The sequence below is a fragment of the Anser cygnoides genome, chromosome 35, assembly GCF_040182565.1.
Source record: "Anser cygnoides isolate HZ-2024a breed goose chromosome 35, Taihu_goose_T2T_genome, whole genome shotgun sequence".
NCBI lineage: Eukaryota > Metazoa > Chordata > Aves > Anseriformes > Anatidae > Anser > Anser cygnoides.
The window spans coordinates 2,119,880-2,146,584 of NC_089907.1; the positions used below are offsets into that span (position 1 = coordinate 2,119,880).

The following is a 26,705-nucleotide window of genomic DNA, read 5'->3' on the forward strand; positions in this document are numbered from 1 at the left end:
GGGGGCAATTAATTGCACTTAATGGGGGGGGTTATTACCCCCCGGATGGTTTTGGAAGCTAAGCAGGGTCGGGCAGGGTTTGCTCCTGGATGGGTTCCCTGTCGTGAGCTCTGGGAGTTGTAACCTGGGGGGGGGGGGGGGGGGGGAATTTTCCCCAAATTATGTTTTTTTTTCCCAAAAAATGAATTCCTAACCTGCGTGTGGGGGTTAATTATTGTTCCCCCCACACACACCAGGGCAGCATTTACCCCCCGGGGGCAATTAATTACACTTAATTGGGGGTTATTACCCCCGGATGGTCTTGGAAGCTAAGCAGGGTCCGGCCGGGTTTCCTCTTGGATGGGTTCCCTGACGTGATCTCTATGGGGTTGTAACCTGGGGGGGTGGAAACTACCAAATAATGATGTTTTTCCCCCAAAAAAATGAATTTCTAACCCCCCTTTTTTTCTTTTTTTTTCACCCCCTGTAGGTGCGACGGCCGCCCCCCACGGAGGAACCGAGCGCGGCGAAGCGCCTGCTGGTCCTGCTGCTGGCCGTGGTGGGCGCCCAGGTTTACAGCGCGCCGGGGGACGCGGCACCCATGGTGGTGGCACCCGACGCGGCCATGACCCCCCCGGTGACACCCGATGCGGCCGTGACCCCCCCGGTGGCACCCGACGCGGCCTTGAACGCCCCCCCCGGGGCCCGAGAGCCGCCCAGGACGGCGGTGACAACCTGCCCCCCCCAACGGGACCCTCGTAAGGACGCACGCGGGGGCACCCATGGGTGCCTCCTGCCCGCGGCTGCTGCTGCTATCGCCCACCCTGCACCCCCGCAACGGCACGGCCGAGGGTGCTGCCCGCTGAGGGGGCCACCCGGGACCCTCATCTGCTGTCGGGGCGACCCTACAAGACGTCACCAGCACCCCAGGGTGGCACCCAGCCACCCCGCTGCGACCTCGGGGCCGTGCCCGGTCGCGGTTGGACTGGTGGGAGCGACGCCGAGCACCCGTGGGTGCCCCCCGCCTCGCCCTCGGGGCGGCACCCTGCACCCCAGTGACATTTCGGGGCCGGACACTACAATATCAGGGCTGTGACAGCACCCAGCACCCCTTTGCGGGGTGTCCAGCACCCATGGGTGCCCCTACCTCACCCTCGGGGCCGTGAGGGTGCCCCTCAGCCTCGCCTCCCCTCCCCTCCCCCCAGTATTTATTTATTGTATTTATTTCCCGGTTATTTAACTGGGGGAATTATTTAATTGCGGGTTATTTAAGGCTATTTAATTTGGGGTTATTTAACGTGATTTCGGGGTTATTTATACAATAACTTATTTAACACGAGTCGCTGCCGTGTCGTCATTCGAGCTTCGCGTCACCCCACAAACCCTCCCCCCCAAAAAGGAAAAATTCACGTTTTCCGCCCCAAATTCCAGGCTTCGGGGGGGCAGAAGACCCTAAAAGAAAGCACCGTTTTGGGTAAAAAGCACCATTTTGGGTAAAAAGCACCGTTTTGGGTAGGAAAACACCACTTTTCATCGCGAGTCGGCCGTTTATTGAACCGGCCCGGGATACAAAGTCGAAGTCACACCAGAAAATAACAAAAAATGGCAAATTCTATCTTTTTTTTTTTTTTTTAAAAAAAAAGGGCTGAAATCAGCCTGGTTTGCTCCCGTTTTGGGTGTAGAAAGCGGGGAATTGGGCAAACCCAGCGCTGCGGCTCCCCACAAGGTAACAAATCGAGTCCAAAACGCGTTTCTCGGTGCTGGTTTCTTGTGCGGGTGGCCCGAATCTGGGCTTTTTCCCCCCAAATCCAGCAGGAGCGTCGCTGCGTGGCCGCGGGAGGGCCAAAACTTCGTGGACAAGACACAAAAAATCGGTATAAAATAACCCAAAATCGCAATTATCGTCCGTTGGTAGCAGACGGGCCTGCCACCCCCCACCCGCCCCCTAAAATAATCCACGTTGGGGCAGAAAAAGGGGGGAAAAAACCCCAAAAAAGCCCTTTTTCTGCTTCAGTTTCTGAACGTTCCCGAGTTTCTTTCGGGGACAGCCCCGGGAGATTTGGTAAATCCGCGAAAAGCACTGGGAGGGGGGAAAAATTGGGGGGGAAAAGGTCAAAAAAGGGAGCGGGGTGACCCCACAAAAAAGGGGGTGACCCCACAAAAAAGGGAACGGCCCCATAAAATGGGGCTGGCCCCCCAAAAAAAGGGGCTGGCCCCAAAAAATGGGGGTGACCCCACAAAATGGGGGACCCCGAGAGATGCCCCAGGGCGGGAACAGCCCGAGTCCTGCTGGAAATGTGCCTTTTTGCCGATTTTTACCCCAAAAAAAAGGGGCGGTGGGGCTGCGGGAGGGGAGTGGGGGGCGATGGGCGGGGTAGGGATGGGGAGGATGAGGATGGTGAGGGTGGGGATGAAGGGGACGAAGATGATGGGGATGGCGATGATGATGGGGATGAGGATTGGATGAAGATGGTGGTGGCGATGAAGATGATGGGGATGAAGATGATGGTGATGATGGCAACGATGATGGCTCTGGAGGTGAGGATGATGACGGGGATGAAGATGGGGGGCTGGAGGTGCTGGTGAGGATGATGATGATGGTGAGGATGACGATGGTGAGGACGATGAAGGGGAGGTGCCGATGGCGACGGCGAGGCTCATGGTGATGCCGAGGGCGAGGATGATGAAGATGACGATAATGGGGATGATGACGATGATGGGGATGATGATGATGATGGGTACGGAGAGGATGGAGGTGATGGTGAGGATGATGATGGGGGTGAGGATGATGATGACGGGGATGAAGGAGCTGATAACGGTGAGGACCGTGGCGGTGATGGTGAGGATGACGATGGGGATGATGGGGAGGATGATGAAGATGGGGATGGCGATGCTGATGCGGTGGTGAGGATGATGATGATGATGATGTGAAGATGGGGATGGAGATGCTGATGACGGTGGTGAGGATGATGATGGGGATGGGGACGATGATGACGGGGAAGATGATGAAGATGGGGGTGCTGGTAGTGATGGAGGTGAGGATGATGATGGTGGGGATGACGATGAAGGGGATGGAGCTGCTGATAGTGATGGCGGTGAGGATGATGATGGTGAGGCTCATGGTGATGAGGGTGATGAAGATGGGGATGGAGGTGCTGATAATGATGGAGGTGAGGATGATGATGGAGAGGATGAAGATGGGGATGGAGGGGATGACGGTGATGGAGAGGATGATGATGAAGGCGATGGAGATGCTGATAGTGATGGCGGTGACGATGATGATGATGACGGTTGGGGCTGACGATGATGAAGATGATGGTGAGGATGACGACAAAGGGGATGAAGGTGCCGATATTGGTGAGGATGATGATGACGGTTGGGGCTGACGATGATGAAGATGATGGTGAGGATGACAACGAAGGGGATGAAGGTGCCGATACTGGTGGATGATGATGGTGAGGCTCATCCTGACGACGGGGAGGATGACAAAGATGAGGATGGAGGCGCCAACAGTGACGGCGGTGAGGATGATGATGGTGAGGCTCATGGTGATGACGGCGCTGAGGATGCCGATGGGGCCGGAGGGGCCGATGCCGAGCCCGGTGAGGACACCGCCGCCGGGCCCCTTGTGCCCGAGCCCCCCCCGGGACCCCCGCTGGGGTCTCCCGGAGGTGGGGTGGGGGTGGGGGAGGGGGGAGGGGGTCCCGTCTCCCCGCCCCCGCTCAGTTGATGAGGGAGGAGGCCGGGGGGGCGCCCGGGGGGGAGGCGGCCGGGGGGAAGGCCGGGGGGGGGAAGGCGCGGGCCGGGAACGGGAGGGCCCAGGGCAGCTCCAGGGGGGGCAGGGGCAGGGCGGCGGGGGCGGCGGGGAACGGGGGCAGCGGGGGCGCGGGGAAGGCGCCGGGGGGGGCGGCGGCGGCGGCGGCGGGCCGGGGCGGCGTTGGCGGCGTTGGCCTTGGCCTTGTCCCCGGCGTGGGTGCGCTGGTGGCGGTTGAGGTGGGAGCTGCGGCTGAAGCACTTGGCGCACTCGGGGCACTTGTAGGGCTTCTCGCCGGTGTGCACGCGGCGGTGGATGGTGAGCTCGGAGCGCTGGATGAAGCTCTTGCCGCACTCGGGGCAGCCGTAGGGCTTCTCGCCCAGGTGGGTGCGCCGGTGGGTGAGGAGGTTGGAGGAGACGCTGAAGCACTTGGCGCACTCGGGGCACTTGTAGGGCTTCTCGCCGGTGTGCATGCGCCGGTGGATGGTCAGGTCCGACTTCTGGATGAAGCCCTTGCCGCAGTCGCCGCAGGCGTACGGCTTCTCCCCCGTGTGGATGCGCCGGTGCTTGACCAGCGCCGAGCGCTGCCCGAAGCCCTTCCCGCAGTCCCCGCACTTGTAGGGCTTCTCCGGCACTGCCGCCGCGCTTCCGCCGCCGCCCTCTTCCTCCTCCTCCTCCTCCTCCTCCTCGCACTCCTTGCCGCAATCGGGGCACTTGTGGGGCGGCCGCGCGGCGGCACGCGGCGGGGGGCGCCCGCCGGCGTGCGCCCGCTGGTGCTTGAGCAAGGCGGCGCCTTGGCCGAAGCAACGGCCGCACTCTTGGCACTTGTAGAGCCTCCCGTGCCGGTGGGCGGCCAAAAACCCTTCGAGGTGCTCCGGGCACCGGTACGCCGCCTGCTCGGCCGCGTGGATCTTGCGGTGCCGGTCGAGGTGGGAGCTGACGCTGAAGCTCTTGCCGCAGTCGCCGCAGGCGTAGGGCCGCTCGCCGGTGTGGACGCGTTGGTGCCGCTCCAGGTCGGAGCGTTGGATGAAGCCCTTGCCGCAGTCCCCGCAGGCGAAAGGCCGCTCGCCGGTGTGGATGCGCCGGTGCTGGGTCAGGTTGGAGCCGCGGCTGAAGCTCTTGCCGCAGTCCCCGCAGCGATGCGGCCGCTCGCCGCTGTGCGTCTTGCGGTGCTTGGAGAGCGCCGCGCGGTGCCCGAAACCCTTCCCGCACTCCGGGCACCGGTGCGGGGCGGCCGACGGAGGAACCCCACCGTCGGCCGCCGGGGGAGGCCGGCCACGGGGTTGAGGCCCCGAACGCCCCGCGACGCCGGCGTGGGTGCGCCGGTGCCGGTCGAGGTGGGAGCTGACGCTGAAGCTCTTGCCGCAGTCGCCGCACGGGTAGGGCCGCTCGCCGGTGTGGACGCGCCGATGCCGCTCCAGGTCGGAGCGCTGGATGAAGCCCTTGCCGCAGTCGCCGCACCGGTGCGGCCGCTCGCCGGTGTGGATCCGCCGGTGCTGGGCCAGGTTGGAGCCGCGGCTGAAGCCCTTGCCGCACTCCACGCACCGGTGCGGCTTCTCGGCGGCGGCGGCACCGGCGGCACCGCGGCACCGGCGGCCGCACTCGGGGCACCGCCGGGGTTTGGCGGCGGCGCCGCGGACGCATTCGGCGCACGGTGCCGGTGCCGCCGCCGCCGCCGTCTTCTTGCCGCGCCGTGGGGCTCTGCCGGTGGCTTCGGCCGGTGGCGGAGGGGACGGGGACACGCCGCCCGGTGACGCCTCCTCGGTGCCGCTGCCGGGGCCTTGAGGGGGGGGGGATGAGCCGTCAGAGACCCCCCCCCGGGGACCCCCGCTCGAGGTCCCAAAGTGCCGCCACCAAAAACGCCCCCGGTCCCTTTTCTACCCGTGTCCGAATTGTTGGGGGGGGGGGCTCTGGCCTCATTTTGGGGGGGGGGCTAGGCCTGAATTTGGGGGCCCAGGCCTGAATTTGGGGGCCCAACCCTGATCCTGTGCCCAAATTGAGGTCCCAGGCCTGAATTTGGGGGGCCCAGGCCTGAATTTGGGGCTCTCGCCCTGTTTCCGTGGGGGGTCCCAGGCCTGAATTTGGGGGCCCAGGCCTGGGGGGCCCAGGGCTGAATTTGGGGGCCCAACCCTGATCCTGTGCCCAAATTGAGGTCCCAAGGCTGAATTTGGGGGGCCCAGGCCTGAATTTGGGGGGGCCCAGGCCCGAATATGGGGCTCTCGCCCTGTTTCCGCGCCCAAATTGGGGGTCCCAGGCCTGAATTTGGGGGCCCCAGCCCTGAATTTGGGGGTCCTGTCCCTGATCCTGTGCCCAAACTGAGGTCCCAGGTCTGAATCTGGGGGGGTCCGGGACTGAATTCGGGGGAGCCCACCCTGAATTTGGGGTCCTATCCCTGATCCCGTGTCTGAATTTGGGGGCCCAGGCCTGAATCTGGGGGCCCAAGCCTGAATTTGGGGGGTATCACCCTGGCCAAATTGGGATCCCAGGCCTAAATTTGGTCTGGGGTCCCGTCCACGTTCCCATGCCCAAATTGAGGGGCCAGGCCTGAATTTGGGGCCCTATCCCTACTCCCATGCCCAAATTGGGGGGTCCCAGGCCTGAATTTTGGGGTCTCACCCTGTTCCTACGCCCAAATTGAGGGCCTCGGGCCTGAGTTTGGGGTCCCGTCCCTGATCCCATGCCCAACTTGGGGGTCTGAAGCCTAAAACTGGGGTCCCACCCCTGTTCCTGTGCCCAAATTGAGGGTCCCGGGCCTGAATTTGGGGTCCCATCTACGTCCCTGTGCCCAAACTGGGGGTCCCAGGCCTGAAACTGGGGTCCCACCCATGTTCCCATGCCCAATTTTGGGTTCCACCCCCCCCAATCTGGGGGTCTCACCCCGTTCCCATGCCCAAACTGGGGGTCCCAACCCGAAATTGGGGTCCCACCCACGTTCCCATGCCCAATTTTGGGTTCCCCCCCCCTCAATTTGGGGGTCTCACCCCGTTCCCATGCCCAAACTGGGGGTCCCAACCCGAAATTGGGGTCCCACCCACGTTCCCATGCCCAATTTTGGGTTCCCCCCCCCTCAATTTGGGGGTCTCACCCCGTTCCCATGCCCAAACTGGGGGTCCCAGGCCCGAAATCGGGCTCCCCCCATAATTTTGGGGTCTCACCCTGTCCCCCCCCCCAAACTCCACGCTTCCCACCCCAACCCCCCACCCAAATTTCAGCCCCCACCCCTCACCCCCCAAAATAAAAATTCGGGGGGGGGGGGGGGGGGGGGGGGTCTCCCCAGCCTCGGGGTCCCACCTCCGTCCCGGGGGGGTCTGGGGGCTCTCTTGCGGCCCCGCCGCGGCCCCCCCTGGCCCTGCTCCCGCACCAGCTCCCGCAGCATCTTCTCGACCTGGCTGCGCCCCGCGGTTTGTAGGATCAGCCCCAGCTGGCGCCGCAGGTCGGGGTGCAGGGACCCCCCCTCGCCCGAGCCCGAGCCCGCCGGCGCCGGCTGCGAGGGGGGGGCGGCCTCCGAGGGGCTGGGGTCGCAGTCGGCTTCGGCGCCTGACGAGGAGGGGAAAAGATCGCCCATCAAAAGCCCCGAAATTCACCCCAAAATTCATTCGCCCCCCCCCCCCCCAAAATTTCGCGCCTAAAATTTACCCCGAGAATTCGCTACCCCAAAAATTCATCCCCAGAATTCACTACCCCAAGAATTCCCCCCAAAAATTCAATACCCCCAAAAATTTACCCTAAAGATTCACCCCCTAAAATTCAATACCCCGAAAATTTGCCCCAAAGATTCACCCCTAAAATTCACTACCCCAAAAATTTGCCCCAAATACTCACCTCTAAAATTCACTACCCCTAAAATTCACTACCCCAAGACTTCACCCCAAAAATTCATCCCCAAAATTCACTACCCCAAGAATCCCCCCCAAAAATTCAATACCCCAAAAATTTGCCCCAAAATTTACCCCAAAAACTCAATACCTCAAAAATTTACCCCAAATATTCACCTCGAAAATTCACCACCCCGAGAATTCACTCCGAAAATTCACCCCAAAATTCAACCACCCCAAGAATTCACCCCAAAAATTCACTCACCCCAAAAATTTACCCCTAATGCTCACCTCTAAAATCCCATACCCTAAAAATTTACCCAAAAATTCGCCCCTAAAATTCACTCACCCCAAAAATTTGCCCCAAATACTCACCTCTGAAATTCACTACCCCTAAAATTCACTACCCCAAGACTTCACCCCAAAAATTCATCCCCACAATTCACTACCCCAAGAATCCCCCCCAAAAATTCAATGCCACAAAAATTTGCCCCAAAATTTACCCCAAAAACTCAATACCTCAAAAATTTACCCCAAATATTCACCTCGAAAATTCACCACCCCGAGAATTCACTCCGAAAATTCACCCCAAAATTCAACCACCCCAAGAATTCACCCCAAAAATTCACTCACCCCAAAAATTTACCCCTAATGCTCACCTCTAAAATCCCATACCCTAAAAATTTACCCAAAAATTCGCCCCTAAAATTCACTCACCCCAAAAATTTGCCCCAAATACTCACCTCTGAAATTCACTACCCCTAAAATTCACTACCCCAAGACTTCACCCCAAAAATTCATCCCCACAATTCACTACCCCAAGAATCCCCCCCAAAAATTCAATGCCACAAAAATTTGCCCCAAAATTTACCCCAAAAACTCAATACCTCAAAAATTTACCCCAAATATTCACCTCGAAAATTCACCACCCCGAGAATTCACTCCGAAAATTCACCCCAAAATTCAATCACCCCAAGAATTCACCCCAAAAATTCACTCACCCCAAAAATTTACCCCTAATGCTCACCTCTAAAATTCCATACCCTAAAAATTTACCCAAATACTCACCCCTAAAATTCACTCACCCCAAAAATTTACCCCAAATACTCACCTCTAAAATTCACTACCCCTAAAATTCACTACCCCAAGACTTCACCCCAAAAATTCATCCCTAAAATTCACTACCCCAAGAATTACCCCCAAAAATTCAATACCCCAAAAAATTTACCCTAAAGATTCACCCCCTAAAATTCAATACCCCGAAAATTTGCCCCAAAGATTCACCCCTAAAATTCCATACTCCAAAAATTTACCCAAAAATTCACCCCTAAAATTCACTCACCCCAAAAATTTACCCCAAATACTCACCTCTGAAATTCACTACCCCTAAAATTCACTACCCCAAGACTTCACCCCAAAAATTCATCCCCACAATTCACTACCCCAAGAATCCCCCCCAAAAATTCAATGCCACAAAAATTTACCCCAAAACTTACCCCAAAAACTCAATACCTCAAAAATTTACCCCAAATATTCACCTCGAAAATTCACCACCCCGAGAATTCACTCCGAAAATTCACCCCAAAATTCAATCACCCCAAGAATTCACCCCAAAAATTTACCCCAAAAATTTGCCCCGAAGATTCACCACTAAAATTCACTCACCCCTAAAATGTACCCCAAATACTCACTTCTAAAATTCACTATCCCTAAAATTCACTACCCCAAGACTTCACCCCAAAAATTCATCCCTAAAATTCACTACCCCAATAATCCCCCCAAAAAATTCAATGCCCCAAAAAATTTACCCTAAAGATTCACCCCCTAAAATTCAATACCCCGAATATTTGCCCCAAAATTTACCCCAAAAACTCAATACCTCAAAAATTTACCCCAAATATTCACCTCGAAAATTCACCACCCCGAGAATTCACCCTGGAAATTCACGCCCAAAATTCACTTGCCCCAAGAATTTACACCTAAAATTTACTCACCCCAAAAATTCAATACCCCAAGAATTTGCCCCAAGAATTCACCCCTAAAATCCATTATCCCAAAAATTCAATAGCCCAAAAATTCACCCCAAAAATTCACCCCTAAAATGCAATGCCCCAAAAATTTAATCCTAAAATTCACTACCTCAAAAATTCATCCCAAAAATTCACTCACCCCGAAAACTCACCCCAAAAATTAACTCCACCCCAGAACTTCACCCCAAAAAAAACACTACCCCCAAAAACTCACCCCAAAAATTCACTAACCCTAAAAACTCACCCCAAAAAACACTAACCCCAAAAACTCACACCAAAAAAACTCGCTACCCCAAACCGTCACCCTAAAAATTCACTAACCCCAAAAACTCACCCAAAAAAACACTCACCCCAAAAACTCACCCCAAAAAATCACCCCAAAAACTCACCCCAAAAAACTCGCTACCCCAAACCTTCACCCTAAAAATTCACTGACCCCAAAAACTCACCCCAAAAATTCACTGACCCCAAAAACTCACCCCAAAAACTCACCCCAAAAACTCACCCCAAAAAACTCGCTACCCCAAACCTTCACCCTAAAAATTCACTAACCCCAAAAACTCACCCCAAAAAAACACTAACCCCAGAAACTCACCCCAAAAATCACTACCCCCAAAAAATTCACCCCAAAAAATCACCCCAAAAACTCACCCCAAAAAACTCGCTACCCCAAACCTTCACCCTAAAAATTCACTGACCCCAAAAAAACTCACCCCAAAAATTCACTAACCCTAAAAACTCACCCCAAAAAACTCGCTACCCCAAACCTTCACCCTAAAAATTCACTAACCCCAAAAACTCACCCAAAAAAACACTAACCCCAAAAACTCACCCAAAAAACCCACCCCAAAAAACTCGCTACCCCAAACCTTCGCCCTAAAAATTCACTGACCCCAAAAACTCACCCCAAAAAAACACTAACCCCAAAAACTCACCCCAAAAACTCACCCCAAAAAACTCGCTACCCCAAACCTTCACCCTAAAAATTCACTAACCCCAAAAACTCACCCCAAAAAAACACCCACCCCAAAAACTCACCCCAAAAAACTCGCTACCCTAAACCTTCACCCTAAAAATTCACTAACCCCAAAAACTCACCCCAAAAAAACTCGCTACCCCAAACCTTCACCCTAAAAATTCACTAACCCCAAAAACTCACCCCAAAAAAACACTAGCCCCAAAAACTCACCCCAAGAACTCACCCCAAAAAACTCGCTACCCCAAACCTTCGCCCTAAAAATTCACTGACCCCAAAAAAACTCACCCCAAAAATTCACTAACCCTAAAAACTCACCCCAAAAAACTCGCTACCCCAAACCTTCACCCTAAAAATTCACTAACCCCAAAAACTCACCCCAAAAAAACACTAGCCCCAAAAACTCACCCCAAGAACTCACCCCAAAAACTCACCCCAAAAAACTCGCTACCCCAAACCTTCACCCTAAAAATTCACTGACCCCAAAAACTCACCCCAAAAAAACTCGCTACCCCAAACCTTCACCCTAAAAATTCACTCACCCCAAAAACTCACCCCAAAAAAACTCGCTACCCCAAACCTTCACCCTAAAAATTCACTAACCCCAAAAACTCACCCCAAAAAACTCGCTACCCCAAACCTTCACCCTAAAAATTCACTGACCCCAAAAAAACTCACCCCAAAAATTCACTAACCCCAAAAACTCACCCCAAAAAATCACTACCCCCAAAAAATTCACCCCAAAAAATCACCCCAAAAACTCACCCTAAAAAACTCGCTACCCCAAACCTTCACCCTAAAAATTCACTAACCCCAAAAACTCACCCCAAAAAAACACTAGCCCCAAAAACTCACCCCAAGAACTCACCCCAAAAACTCACCCCAAAAAACTCGCTACCCCAAACCTTCACCCTAAAAATTCACTGACCCCAAAAACTCACCCCAAAAAAACTCGCTACCCCAAACCTTCACCCTAAAAATTCACTCACCCCAAAAACTCACCCCAAAAAAACTCACTACCCCAAACCTTCACCCTAAAAATTCACTAACCCCAAAAACTCACCCCAAAAAACTCGCTACCCCAAACCTTCACCCTAAAAATTCACTGACCCCAAAAAAACTCACCCCAAAAATTCACTAACCCCAAAAACTCACCCCAAAAAATCACTACCCCCAAAAAATTCACCCCAAAAAATCACCCCAAAAACTCACCCTAAAAAACTCGCTACCCCAAACCTTCACCCTAAAAATTCACTAACCCCAAAAACTCACCCCAAAAAAACACTAGCCCCAAAAACTCACCCCAAAAACTCACCCCAAAAAACTCGCTACCCCAAACCTTCGCCCTAAAAATTCACTGACCCCAAAAAAACTCACCCCAAAAATTCACTAACCCTAAAAACTCACCCCAAAAAACTCGCTACCCCAAACCTTCACCCTAAAAATTCACTAACCCCAAAAACTCACCCAAAAAAACACTAACCCCAAAAACTCACCCCAAAAACCCACCCCAAAAAACTCGCTACCCCAAACCTTCGCCCTAAAAATTCACTGACCCCAAAAACTCACCCCAAAAAAACACTAGCCCCAAAAACTCACCCCAAAAACTCACCCCAAAAACTCACCCCAAAAAACTCGCTACCCCAAACCTTCACCCTAAAAATTCACTGACCCCAAAAAAACTCACCCCAAAAAATCACTCACCCCAAAAACTCACCCCAAAAAACTCGCTACCCCAAACCTTCACCCTAAAAATTCACTAACCCCAAAAACTCACCCAAAAAAACACTAATCCCAAAAACTCACCCCAAAAAATCACTACCCCCAAAAAATTCACCCCAAAAAATCACCCCAAAAACTCACCCCAAAAAACTCGCTACCCCAAACCTTCGCCCTAAAAATTCACTGACCCCAAAAACTCACCCCCAAAAAACACTAACCCCAAAAACTCACCCCAAAAACTCACCCCAAAAATTCACTAACCCTAAAAACTCACCCCAAAAAACTCGCTACCCCAAACCTTCGCCCTAAAAATTCACTGACCCCAAAAAAACTCACCCCAAAAATTCACTAACCCCAAAATCTCCCCCCGATTATTCGCTAACCCCCCCCAAAATTTTTGGGGTCGCCCCCCCCCCCCCCCCCCCAAACCCCAAAAACTCACCCGGCAGCATCCCGCGGCGCCGGTGGGACTCGGCGAAGGCGGTGATGCGGGGCCAGCTGATGGCGATCTCCTCCGCTGCCAACGGGGGGGGGGGGGGGGGCAGCCCAGACGCCACGGTGACGGGCTCTGCCCCCCCCCCCCCCCCCAAAACCCCAAATATCCCCCCCTCCCCAAAAAAAAAAATCCCCAAATTCCCCTTAAATCGCCCCAAAAACGCCCGGCGCCCCATTCCCGACCGTGTTTTTTTAATAGGGTTTTATAGGTTTTAGGGTTTTTTTTTTGGGGGGGGGGGGGGGGTACTTTTTTGGGGGGGGGGGGTGTTATGGGTGCCTGGGGGGGGTTGGGGGGTTTTGGGGGGTTTTGGGGGATTTTGGGGGTCCAGTGCCCCCCCCCTTATGGGGTTGGAACAGGGATTGAATGGGAAACGGCCGTTTTAGGGATTCGTAACGGTTTTGGGGTGAGAAGCGCCGTTTTCAGGCGAAAAGCGGGGATGGGATGGGAAACCCAACCCCCCCCCCCCCAAATATTGGGATTTGGGGTCCCCCCCCCCGCGCCCCTCACCCAAGGAGATGACGTTCTCGTAGTTCTCCTGCATGGTGCCGGGGGGTCCCGGGGGGGGGGGGCACGCGCGCGGCCCCTGCAACGGCAAAGCCCCGAAGGTGCCCCCATTATTTGGGGTCCCCAAACACTGCCCCATTATTTGGGGTCCCCAAGGAGATACCCCATTATTTGGGGTCCCCAAAAGCTGCCCAATTATTTGGGGTCCCCCAATAGATACCCCCTTATTTGGGGTCCCCAATAGATACCCCATTATTTGGGGTACCCAAGGATGCCCCCATTATTTGGGGTCCCCAAACACTGCCCCATTATTTGGGACCCCCCAGGGCTGCCCCATTATTTGGGGTCCCCAAAGATGCCCCCATTATTTGGGGTCCCCTGGAGATACCCCATTATTTGGGGTCCCCAAAGGCTGCCCCATTATTTGGGGTCCCCAAAGATTCCCCCATTATTTGGGGTCCCCAATAGATACCCCATTATTTGGGGTCCCCAAAGATTCCCCCATTATTTGGGGTCCCCCAGGAGATACCCCATTATTTGGCGTCCCCAAAGATGCCCCCATTATTTGGGGTCCCCTGGAGATACCCCATTATTTGGGGTCCCCCAGGAGATACCCCATTATTTGGGGTCCCCAAGGATGCCCCCATTATTTGGGGTCCCCAAAGGCTGCCCCATTATTTGGGGTCCCCCAATAGATACCCCATTATTTGGGGTACCCAAGGATGCCCCAATTATTTGGGGTCCCCCAGGGCTGCCCCATTATTTGGGGCCCCCAGTAGATACCCCATTATTTGGGGTCCCCAAAAGCTGCCCCATTATTTGGGACCCCCCAGGGCTGCCCCATTATTTGGGGTCCCCAAGAGATACCCCATTATTTGGGGTCCCCAAAGATTCCCCCATTATTTGGAGTCCCCAAGGATGCCCCCATTATTTGGGGTCCCCCAGTGGCTGCCCCATTACTTGGGACCCCCACGAACTACCCCGTTAATTGGGACCCCCCCCAAAACTACCCCACAATTTACCCCCCCCCAACTCCCCCATTACCTGCCCACCCCCCCCGAGCAGCTCCCCCATTAACGGGGCTCCCCAAAACCCCCCTTAACCCCCCCAGCCCCCCCCCCTTTATAGGATCACCCCAAAACCCTCCCTTAACCCCCCCAAAACCCGCCAAACCCCCCCCAAAATCCCCTTTAACCCCCCCAAACCCTCCTCTCTTTATAGGATCACCCCAAAACCCCCCCTAACCCCCCCAAAAAAAACAACCCCCCCCATTTATAGGATCACCCCCACCCCCCCCCTTTATAGGATCACCCCAAAATCCCCCCTTAACCCCCCCCAAAGCCCCCAAACCCCCCAACCCCCCCCCCAAACCCCCCCTTAATCCCCCCACCCACCCCCCCTACTTATAGGATCACCCCCAAACCCCCCCCTTAACCCCCCCAAAACCCTCCCTTGACCCCCCCCAAACCCCTCCCACTCTTTATAGGATCACCCCAAATCCCCCCCCCCATTTATAGGATCGCCCCCAAACCCCCCCTTAACCCCCCCAACCCCCCCCACTCTTTATAGGATCACCCCCAAACCCCCCCTTAACCTCTCCAACCCCCCCCCCCTTTTATAGGATCACCCCCAAATCCCCCCCCCTCTTTATAGGATCACCCCCAAACCCCCCCTTAACCTCTCCAACCCCCCCCCCATTTATAGGATCACCCCAAATCCCCCCCCCATTTATAGGATCGCCCCCAAACCCCCCCTTAACCCCCCCAACCCCCCCCCTCTTTATAGGATCACCCCAAAAATCCCCCCTTAACCCCTCCAACCCCCCCCCCCATTTATAGGATCACCCCCAAACCCCCCCCTTAACCCCCCCATTTAAATCCCCCCCCCCATTTATAGGATCACCCCAAACCCCCCCCCATTTATAGGATCACCCCCAAACCCCCCCCCATTTATAGGACCACCCCCACCCCCCCCTTTTTTCCCCTCCCCCCCCCCTTTTCCCCCCTCCCCCCCCCCGTGCCCCTCCCGGGGGCCCCTCCCCACTTACCTCGGGGTGGGGGGGGGGGATTTGGGATTTAGGGCCCCCCCCAAACAACAAAACCCCACAACCGGGGGCTCGGCGGCTCAGCCCCGGTCCCCGGTGCCGGTGGGGGCGGCTCCGCCGTGACCCGGATACAGAGCGGCTTCCTCCCCCCCCCCCCCCCCCCCCCCCCGCCTCCTCTTCCTCGCGGCCCCCCCTAGCGGCCCCGCCGCCCCCCCAGCCCCAGCCCCAAAGGAGATAAAGCCCTGGTCCTATGGGGGGGGGGGGGGGGGGGGGGGGGATGGGGAGGGGGGATGTGGGGGGGGGGGGGAGTTTGGGGGGGAATTTGGGGATTTGGGGGGGATGAAATGGGGGGGGAAATGGAGGATTTGGGGGGGTTTGGGGGGGTGAAATGGGGGGAAATGGGGGATTTGGGGGGGATTTGGGGGTTTTGGGGGGTTATGGGGGATTTGGGGGGGGCAATGTGGGATTTGGGGGGAATTGGGGGGATTTGGGGGATTTGGGGGGGGCAATGGGGGATTTGGGGGGTTTTGGGGGGGTTTATGGGGGGAAATGGGGGATTTGGGGTGGAAATGGGGGGAGAAATGGGGGATTTGGGGGGGATTTGGGGGGTTTGGGGGGGTTTATGGGGGGAAATGGGGGATTTGGGGGGGGATTTGGGGGGGAATGGGGGGGATGAAATGGGGGGGAAATGGGGGATTTGGGGGGGATTTGGGGGAGTTGGGGGGGGAAATGGGGGGGAAATGGGGGATTTGGGGGGGAATGGGGGATTTGGGGGGTTTGGGGGAGTTTGGGGGAAAATGGGGGGGAAATGGGGGATTTGGGGGGAATGGGGGATTTGGGGGGGAAACGGGGGATTTGGGGGGGATTTGAGGGGTTTTGGGGGGGAAATGGGGGATTTGGGGGGAAATGGGGGGAAAATGGGGGATTTGGGGGGATATGGGGCAGTTTGGGGGGGCTTTAGGGGGTTTTGGGGTGGGGGGGGAAATTTGGGGGGGGATTTGGGGGGGAAATGGGGATTTGGGGGATTTGGGGGAATTGGGGGGGGGCAATGGGGGATTTGGGGGTTTGGGGGGGATGAAATTGGGGGATTTGGGGGGTATTTGGGGGGTTTTGGGGGGATTTGGGGGATTTGGAGGGGGATTTGGGGGGGGATTTGGGGGGTTTGGAGGGGATTTGGGTTTTTTTTGGGGGGGGAAACGGGGGGAAATGGGGGATTTGGGGGGGCTTGGGGGAGTTTGGGGGCGAAATGGGGGATTTGGGGGAATTTGGGGGGTTTTGGGGGGGGAAATGGGGGTGAAATGGGGGATTTGGGGGGGATATGGGGCAGTTTGGGGGGCTTTGGGGGTTTTGGGGTGGTTTATGGGGGGGAAGGGGGGATTTGGGGGGGAAATGGGGGGTTTTGGGGGGAAATGGGGATTTGGGGGGGGGGATTTGGGGGGATTTGGGGAGTTTGGGGGGGATGGGGGATTGGGGGGGTTTGGAGGGGGATTTGGGGGGGAAATGGGGGATTTGGGGAATTTTTTTGGGGGGGGAAATGGGGGGAAATGGGGGATTTGGGGGGGATTTGGGGCAGTTTGGGGGGGCTTTGGGGGTTTTGGGGGGAAATGGGGGATTTGGGGGATTTGGGGGGTTTTGGGGGGGAATGGGGGATTTGGGGGAGTTTGGGGGGTTTGGGGGGGGTTATGGGGGGAAATTGGGGATTTGGGGGATATGGGGGGGTTATGGGGATTTGGGGGGCTTTGGGGGTAAAATGGGGGGGCAAATGGGGGATTTGGGGGGGATTTGGGGGAGTTTGGGGGGCAATGGGGGATTTGGGGGATTTGGGGGGCATTTGGAGGGTTTATGGGGGGAAATGGGGGATTTGGGGGGGGCTTGGGGGAGTTTGGGGGCGAAATGGGGGATTTGGGGGAATTTGGGGGTTTTGGGGGGTGAAATGGGGGGAAATGGGGGATTTGGGGGGGAAATGGGGCAGTTTGGGGGGGCTTTGGGGGAGTTTTGGGGGGGAAATGGGGGATTTGGGGGATTTGGGGGGGATTTGGGGGGGAATGGGGGATTTGGGGGGTTTATGGGGGGAAATGGGGGATTTGGGGGGATTTGGGGAGGGGGGCAATGGGGGATTTGGGGGATTTGGGGGGATTTGGGGGGGAAATGGGGGATTTGGGGGTTTGGGGGGAAAACGGGGGAATTTGGGGGGGATTTGGGGGGGAATTTGGGGGATTTGGGGGGTTTATGGGGGGAAATGGGGGATTTGGGGGGGATTTGGGGGGTTTTGGGGGGGAATGGGGGATTTGGGGGAGTTTGGGGGGTTTGGGGGGGGGGTTATGGGGGGAAATTGGGGATTTGGGGGGATATGGGGGGGTTATGGGGGATTTGCTTTGGGGGTAAAATGGGGGGGAAATGGGGGAGTTTTGGGGGGGGGGATTTGCATTTGGAGGGTTTTGGGGGGATGGGGGATTTGGGGGGATATGGGGGGTTTGGGGGATTTGGGGGGGATTTGGGGGATTTGGGGGGGGTTTATTGGGATTTGGGGGGGATTTTTTTTGGTTTATGGGGGGGAAATGCGGGATTTGGGGGGATTTGGGGGATTTTGGGGGGGGATTTGGGGTTTTTTGGGGGGGGAAACGGGGGGAAATGGGGGATTTGGGGGGTTTGGGGGAAAATGGGGGGGAATGGGGGATTTGGGGGGGTTTGGGGGGGTGAAATGGGGGGGGGATAATGGGGGATTTGGGGGGGGATTTGGGGGAGTTTGGGGGGGGAAATGGGGGATTTGGGGGAGTTTGGGGGCGAAATGGGGGATTTGGGGGGGATATGGGGCAGTTTGGGGGGGCTTTGGGGGTTCTGGGGTGGTTTATGGGGGGGAAGGGGGGATTTGGGGGGGAAATGGGGGAGTTTGGGGGATTTGGGGGAGTTTGGGGAGAAATGGGGGATTTGAGAAACGGAGGATTTGGGGGGATTTGGGGGCTTTTGGGGTGGTTTATGGGGGGAAATGGGGGATTTGGGGGAGAAATGGGGGATTTCGGGGGGTTTGGGGGGAAATGGGGGGGAAATGGGGGGGAAATGGGGGATTTGGGGGGGAAACGGGATTTGGGGGGGTTTATGGGGATTTGGGGGAGGTAAATGGGAGATTTGGGGGGTTTGGGAGGGAAACGGGGAAGGTTGGGGGGGGTTTTGGGGGGGTTACGGGGGATTTGGGGGATTTGGGGGATTTGGGGGGGGTTATGGGGGATATGGGGGGTTTGGGGGGGGAAATGGGCAAGAAGTGGGGGGCTGGGGGGAAATTGGGGGGGTTACGGGGGATTTGGGGGAATTTGGGGCTGTGGGGTTTTGAGGATTTGGGGTTTTCGGGGTGCATTTAGGGCCCCTTCATCTTTGCCCCCCCCCCCCCCAACTCCCCCTCCCACGTGGCAATGGGCCCCCCCCCCCCCCCCCCGCCCCCGACCCCTTTAGGAGGAAAACCCCCAAAATCCGGCTTTCTCACCCCAAAAACGGGGCGCAGGGAGAGGCGGGGGGCGCGCTGGGCTCTCGGCCACTTTATTCACCGTACAAACGCACCCCCCCCCCCCCCCCCCCAAAAAAAAAATCACCGCGCAGCCCGAAATCACCGGAAACGGCCCCAAATCCGTGCCCCCCCACCCCCACCCCCCCCCCAAGATTGGGGTCCCCAAATGCCCCCGCCCTACAGCGCGCCCCCAAAACGCCCCCGGTGCTGGGGGGGGGGGGGGGGTCCCGTGGAATTAAATATTTTTAAATATTTTAAATTAAAAAAAAAAAAGGGGGGGGGGGGGAGAAACCCCAAAACCTGCACGTTTCACCCCAAAATCGGTTTGGGGGGGGGGGGGGACACGGACGTGGGGGTGACACCCCTGGGAGTTTGGGGGATCCCGGTTAGGGGTGAGCTGGTTTGTAGGGGATCCGGTCTATAGGGGATCCTATATATAAGGGACTAGTGTGTATCCGGTCTGTATGGGATCTGTCTATCCGGTCTGTGGGATCTGTCTATAGGGGATCCGGTCTGTATGGGATCTGTCTATAGGGGATCCGGTCTGTATGGGAATCTGGTCTATAGGGGATCCGGTCTGTATGGGATCTGGTTTTTAGGGGATCCCATACATAGGAGATCCAGTCTATATGGGAATCTGGTCTATAGGGGATCCGGTATTTATGGGATCCGGTCTATAGGGGATCCCGTATATAGGGGGTCCACTATATATGGGAATCTGGTCTATGGGGAACCTGGTTTCTAGGGGATCCCGTATATAGGGGATCCACTATATATGGGAATCTGGTCTATATCTGGTTTCTAGGGGATCTGGTTTCTAGGGGATCCTGTATACAGGAGATCCACTATACACAGGAACCTGGTCTATAGGGGATCCGATATATACGGGATCTGGTTTATGGGGAATCCGGTTTCGGAGGGATCCGACATATACGGGATCTGGTTTACAGGGAATCCGGTTTAGAAGGGATCCTGTATATACGGGAGCCAATATATACGGAGTCCGACGCATAGGGGATCCAATATATAGGGGATCCAATATATAGGGGATCCAGTATATAGGGGATCCGATATATATAGGATCTGATATATACGGGATCTGATATATAATGGATCCGATATATAGGGGATCTGATATATAGGAGATCCATTATATAGAGGACCTAAAGTATATAGGATCCGATATATATGGGATCTGATATATAATGGATCCGATATATAGGGGATCTGATATATAGGGGATCTGATATATAGGGGATCTATTATATAGACGACCTAACGTATATGGGATCCGATATATAGGGGATCTGACATATACGGGGCCCGGTCCGCGTGGGATCGGGTTTTTGGGGTACCTGGTTTTTAGGGGATCCACTCTCCAGGGGATCTGGATTTTAGGGCGCCCAGTTTTTTAGGGGATCCATTTTTTTTAGGGGATCCGGGACTTCAGGGATCCGACCCCCCACCCCCCCACCCCCCACCCCCCACCCCCCCCCCCCCACCCCCCCATCGTTAAGGGGCCGGATCCGGCGGCGGCTCCCCCGGGCCCTTCTCCTCCCCGCGCCGCCGGCGCCGCGTGGCACCACCAGTAACACCAGTAACACCAGTAACACCGCCGGCACCAGCACCGGCAACGCCAGTAACACCACCAGCACCACCACTACTGGCACCACTGGCACCAGTATGAACACCACCGGCACCGGTACTACCACCGGCACCAGTACCACCAGCACTGCCACCACCACCATCACCACCAGTGGCACCAGTACCAGCACCACCAGTGGCACCAGCACCGAATCGTCGCCCGCATCCTGCCCGCGGCACCGCGCCACCACCGCACCCCTCTCCGCCGTGCCGTGCGGTACCAGTACCAGTAGTACCGGTACCAGTGCTAGTAGTACCGGTACCGGTGCTGGTGGTACCAGTGCCAGTAGTGCTGGTACCGGTGCAAATAGTACTGGTGCCAGTGCCAATAGTGCCGATACCGCTGCCAGTAGTGCCGATACCGCTGCCAGTAGTACCAGTACCAGTGCCAGTAGCACCAGTACCAGTGCCAGTAGTACCGGTACCGGTGCCAGTAGTACCGGTACCGGTGCCAGTAGCGCCGGTACCGGTGCCAGTAGTGACAGTACTGGTGCCAATAGTGCCGATACCGCTGCCAGTAGTGCCGATACTGGTGCCAGTAGTGCCAGTACCACTGCCAGTAGTGCCAGTACTGGTGCCAGTAGTACCGCTACCGCTGCCAGTAGTGCTGATACCGCTGCCAGTAGTACCGCTACCGCTGCCAGTAGTACCGATACCGGTGCCAGTAGTACCGATACCAGTGCCAGTAGTACCGATACCGCTGCCAGTAGTGCCGGTACCGGCGCCGATGGTCCCGGTGCTGGCGCCGGCGGTCCCGGCGCCGGCGGCGTGGGCGCGCTGGTGCTTGTGGAAGTGCAGGGTGCTGTTGAAGCTCTTTCCGCAGTGGCCGCAGACGTGGGGCTGCCCGCCGGCGTGGGTGCGCTGGTGCCGGTAGAGGTGCGAGGTGCGGCTGAAGCGCTTGCCGCAGTCGCCGCAGGCGTAGGGCCGCTCGCCGGTGTGGATGCGCCGGTGCCGCTCCCAGTGCGAGCTCCACGAGAAGCTCTTGCCGCAGTCGCCGCAGCGGTAGGGCTGCTCGCCGCCGTGCAGGCTGCGCCGGTGCCGGGCGTACTGCGCGCGGGCGCCGAAGGCCTTGCCGCAGTCCTCGCAGCGGTACGGCCCCTCGCCGAGGTGCAGCCGCTGGTGCTTGACCAGCGCCGGGCCGTCGCCGAAGCTCTTGCGGCACAGGGTGCACTTGTAGGGCCGCCGGCCGCGGTGGGTGCGCTGGTGCCGCTCGAAGTGGAGGGTGCTGCCGAAGCTGCGCCCGCAGTAGGTGCAGATGTAGGAGCGGCCGCCGGCGTGGCCGCGCTGGTGCCGGTAGAGGTGGGAGCTGCGGCCGAAGCGCTTGCCGCACTCGGGGCACTGGTAGGGCTTCTCGCCGGTGTGCACGCGCCGGTGCCGGGCGAGGTGGGAGCTCCAGGAGAAACCCTTCCCGCAGTGGGCGCACTCGAAGGGCGAGCGCCCGGCGCCGTGAAGCCGGCGGTGCGCCGCCAGCTCGGCGCCGCGGACGAAGGCTTCGCCGCACTCCTCGCACCGCTGCGGGGACCCCCGGCGGGCCGGCGACCCCCGGCGGGCCGGCGATCCCCGGCGGGCCGGCGACCCGCGGCGGGCCGTAGAGCCCCGCGACGCCCCGTTTTCGGCCCCGGGGCCGTCGGCGGCGTGGGCGCGTTGGTGGCGGCAGAGGTTGGAGGCGACGGCGAAGGTCTTGCCGCAGTGGAGGCAGGCGAAGGCGGGGCGCTCGGCGGCGGGCGGCGCGCGCCGGGCCTTGCCGAAGGCCGAGGGGCAGCCCAAGGGTTTGCGGGAGAAATTGGGGAGGGGGCCGGGGGGAGGAACCCCCCCGGGACCCCGCGGCGTCGCCACGGTCCAGCGGAGGGGCTCCGGAGGAGGCTCGGCGGCGGCGGCGGAGGTCGGGAGGAGGCCGGAGGTCGGGTCCGGAGGGGAGGCACGGGGCGGCGTGGAGGCTGCGGGGGCGGGGGGGGGGATTTGGGGTTGGTGGGGGGCGCAGCGGGTTTGGGGGGGTGGAGAACCCGACCTATGGGGTCAGGTTTTAAGGTCATGGGGGGTGGAGACCCCAACCTATAGGGTCAAGTCCTGGGGGGATGCAGACCCCATCCTATAGGGTCAGGTCATGGGGGGATGAAGACCCCGACCCATGGGATGAGGTCATGGGGGGATGGAGACCCCAATCTATAGGGTCAGGTCATGGGGGGATGGAGACCCCAACCTATAGGGTCAGGTCATGGGGGGATGAAGACCCCGACCCATGGGATGAGGTCATGGGGGGATGGAGACCCCAACCTATAGGGTCAGTCTCTGGGGGTGGAGACCCCAACCTATAGGGTCAGGTTTTGGGGTGACGAAGACCCCAACCCATGGTTTGAGGTCATGGGGGGATGGAGACCCCAATCTATAGGGTCAGGGTTTGGGGGGGTGAAGACCCCAACCCATGGTTTGAGGTCATGGGGGGATGGAGACCCCGACCCATGGGATGAGGTTTTGGGGGGATGGAGACCCCAACCTATAGGGTCAGTCTCTGGGGGATGGAGACCCCAACCTATAGGGTCAGGTCATGGGGGGATGGAGACCTCGACCCATGGGTTGAGGTCATGGGGGAATGGAGACCCCAATCTATAGGGTCAGGTTTGGGGGGATGCAGACCCCATCCTATAGGGTCAGGTTCTGGGGGGATGAAGACCCCAACCCATGGTTTGAGGTCATGGGGGGATGGAGACCCCAACCTATAGGGTCAGGTTTTGGGGGATGGAAACCCCAACCTATAGGGTCAGGTTATGGGGGGATGAAGACCCCAACCCATGGGATGAGGTTTTGGGGGGATGGAGACCCCAACCTATAGGGTCACGTTTTGGGGGGATGGAGACCCCAACCCATGGGATGAGGTTTTGGGGTGATGAAGACCCCATCCTATGGGGTCAAGTCATGGGGGGATGGAGACCCCAACCTATAGGGTCAGTCTCTAGGGGTGGAGACCCCAACCTATAGGGTCAGGTTTTGGGGGTATGAAGACCCCAACCCATGGGATGAGGTTTTGGGGGGATGGAGACCCCAATCTATAGGGTCAGGTTACGGGGGGATGGAGACCCCAACCCATGGGATGAGGTTTTGGGGTGATGAAGACCCCATCCTATAGGGTCAAGTCATGGGGGGATGGAGACCCCATCCTATAGGGTCAGGTTTTGGGGGGATGGAGACCCCAACCCATGGTTTGAGGTCATGGGGGGATGGAGATCCCGACCTATAGGGTCAGGTTTTGGGGGGATGGAGACCCCAACCCATGGGATGAGGTTTTGGGGAATGAAGACCCCATCCTATAGGGTCAGGTTTTGGGGGATGGAGACCCCAACCCATGGGGTCAGGTCATGGGATGAAGAGTCAGATTTGCAGACCCCGACCCATGGGGGTCATGGGGGGATGGAGACCCCAGTCTGTAGGGTCAGGGTTTGGGGGATGGAGACCCTATCCTATAGGGTCAGGTTTTGGGGTGACGAAGACCCCAACCCATGGTTTGGGTCATGATGGAGACCCCAACCCATGGGGGCATGGAGACCCCAATCTATAGGGTCAGGTTTGGGGGGATGAAGGGGATGAGGTCATGGGGGGATGAAGACCCCCCTATAGGGTCAGGTTTTGGGGGGATGAAGACCCCGACCATGGGATGAGGTTTTGGGGGATGGAGACCCCAATAGGGGTCTCTGGGGGAGGACCCCATCCTATTCAGGTCATGGGGGGGGATGAAGACCCCAACCTATGGGGGTGATGAAGACCCCATCCTATGGGGTCAAGTCATGGGGGGATGGAGACCCCAACCTATAGGGTCAGTCTCTAGGGGTGGAGACCCCAACCTATAGGGTCAGGTTTTGGGGGGATGAAGACCCCGACCCATGGGATGAGGTTTTGGGGGGATGGAGACCCCAATCTATAGGGTCAGGTTTTGGGGTGACGAAGACCCCAACCCATGGGGCCAGGTCCTGGGGGGACGCAGACCCCACCCCACGTGCCCCCCACCCCCCCCCACCCCCCCTCCCCACCTACCCTGCGCCGCGGGGGCCTCGTGGCCTTCGTCGTCCTCCTCCTCCTCGCCGGCCCCCCCCGGCCGCGGCCGCTCCCCGTCGGCAGCGCCCCCGGGCTCCATGGCGCCCCCCGCAGTCGGCGCCGTCCCTGCACCCCGAAACGTCACCATGGGGGGTGGGGGGGCTGGGGTCCTCCCCCCAGTTCCCAGCCCCAGTCCCAGTCCCCTCCCAGTTCCCAGCCCCAGGCCCAGTTCCCAATCCCAGTCCCGTTCCCAGTTCCCAGCCCCATTCCCAGTTCCCAGTCCTGTTCCCAGTTCCTGGTCCCCGTTCCCAGTTCCTGGTCTCCGTTCCCAGTTCCCACTCCCATTTCCCATTCCCAGTTCCCGCTCCTGCTCCCGTTCCCAGTTCCCGGTCCCAGTTCCCAGCCCAGTTCCCAGTTCCCAGTCCCACTCCCAGTTCCCAATCCCACTCCTGTTCCCAGTTCCCATTCCCAGTCCTGTTCCCAGTCCCAGTCCCAGTCCGGTCCCAGTCCCCATTCCCAGTTCCCAGTCCCAGTTCTCTTTCCCAGTCCATCCCAGTCCCTTTCCCAGTCCCTTTCCCAGCCCCGCTCCCAGTTCCCAGTCCCAATCCCGGTCCCAATCCCTTTCCCCGTTCCCTTTCCCAGTCCCGCTCCCAGTCCGTCCCAGCCCCGCTCCCTTTCCCAGTCCGTTCCCATTCCAGTCCTGGTTCTCCCCTCCCAGTCCATCCCAGTCCTGTTCCCAGTCCGTCCCAGTCCCGTTCCCAGTCCGTCCCAGTCCCGGTTCCCTTTCCCAGTCCCGTTCCCAGTCCCAGTCCCCCCCTCCCAGTCCGTCCCAGTCCCGGTTCCCTTTCCCAGTCCCGTTCCCAGTCCCAGTCCCCCCCTCCCAGTCCGTCCCAGTCCCAGTTCCCTTTCCCAGTCCCGTTCCCAGTCCCAGTAGCCCCCCCTCCCAGTCCGTCTCAGTCCTGGTTCCCTTTCCCAGTCCGGTTCCCAGTCCCTCCCAGTCCCATTCCCAGTCCCAGTCCCCCCCTCTCCCAGTCCGTCCCAGTCCCGGTTCCCTTTCCCAGTCCCGTTCCCGTTCTCAGTCCCAGTCCCTCCCTCCCAGTCCGTCCCAGTCCCGGTTCCCTTTCCCAGTCCCTGTTCCCAGTCCCTCCCAGTCCCGTTCCCAGTCCCAGTCCCCCCCCCTCCCAGTCCGTCCCAGTCCCGGTTCCCTTTCCCAGTCCCGTTCCCAGTCCCTCCCAGTCCTGTTCCCAGTCTATCCCAGTCCCAGTTCCCTTTCCCAGTCCCCGTTCCCAGTCCCTCCCAGTCCCGTTCCCAGTCCCAGTCCCCCCCCCTCCCAGTCCGTCCCAGTCCCGGTTCCCTTTCCCAGTCCCGTTCCCAGTCCCTCCCAGTCCTGTTCCCAGTCTATCCCAGTCCCAGTTCCCTTTCCCAGTCCCGTTCCCAGTCCCTCCCAGTCCCGTTCCCAGTCTGTCCCAGTCCCGGTTCCCTTTCCCAGTCCCGTTCCCAGTCCCTCCCAGTCCCGTTCCCAGTCTGTCCCAGTCCCGGTTCCCTTTCCCAGTCCTGTTCCCAGTCCCTCCCAGTCCCGTTCCCAGTCCCTCCCAGTCCCGTTCCCAGCCCCAGTCCCCCCCCTCCCAGTCCGTCCCAGTCCCGGTTCCCTTTCCCAGTCCCGTTCCCAGTCCCTGCCAGTCCCGTTCCCAGTCCCCCCCTCCCAGTCCGTCCCAGTCCCAGTTCCCTTTCCCAGTCCCGTTCCCAGTCCCAGTCCCCCCCTCCCAGTCCGTCCCAGTCCCAGTTCCCTTTCCCAGTCCCGTTCCCAGTCCCTGCCAGTCCCGTTCCCAGTCCCCCCCTCCCAGTCCGTCCCAGTCCCGGTTCCCTTCCCCCGTCCCCGTTCCCAGTCCCTCCCAGCCCCCCCCCCAGTCCCTCCCAGTCCCTCCCAGTCCCTCTCCCGGTCCCATTCCCAGTCCCTTTCCCTCTCCCAGTCCCCCCCCCTCCCCCTCCCAGCCCCCCCCCGCCCCATCCCCATCTCCCCCTCCCCCTCCCCCCCCCCCCCCCAGTCCCTCCCAGTCCCTCCCAGTCCCTCCCAGTGCCCCCCCCCCCCCCTCCCTCCCGCCTCCCCCACCGACCCCGCTGTGCCGGCGCTGCCCGGAGCCGCCCGGGCTCGGCCCCCCCCCTTCCTGGCGGGCCCCCCCCTTTCCTGCCGCCCCCCCCCCGAGCCCCCCCCCCCC

General features: G+C 58.6%; 1 protein-coding gene across 1 annotated transcript; it reads right to left on the reverse strand.

The window, feature by feature from the left end:
- Nucleotides 1–3,383: 3,383 nt before the first annotated feature.
- LOC106029562 (zinc finger protein 420-like) lies at nt 3,384–26,687 on the reverse strand. Its single transcript, XM_066986902.1, has 4 exons — nt 26,604–26,687; nt 24,490–24,615; nt 21,298–22,400; nt 3,384–5,289 (listed from the first exon to the last, which is right to left on the reverse strand). Exons 2-4 carry the CDS (start codon nt 24,587–24,589, stop codon nt 3,523–3,525), a joined length of 2,970 nt encoding a protein of 989 aa, XP_066843003.1. The 5' UTR covers nt 24,590–24,615; nt 26,604–26,687; the 3' UTR covers nt 3,384–3,522.
- Nucleotides 26,688–26,705: the final 18 nt, after the last annotated feature.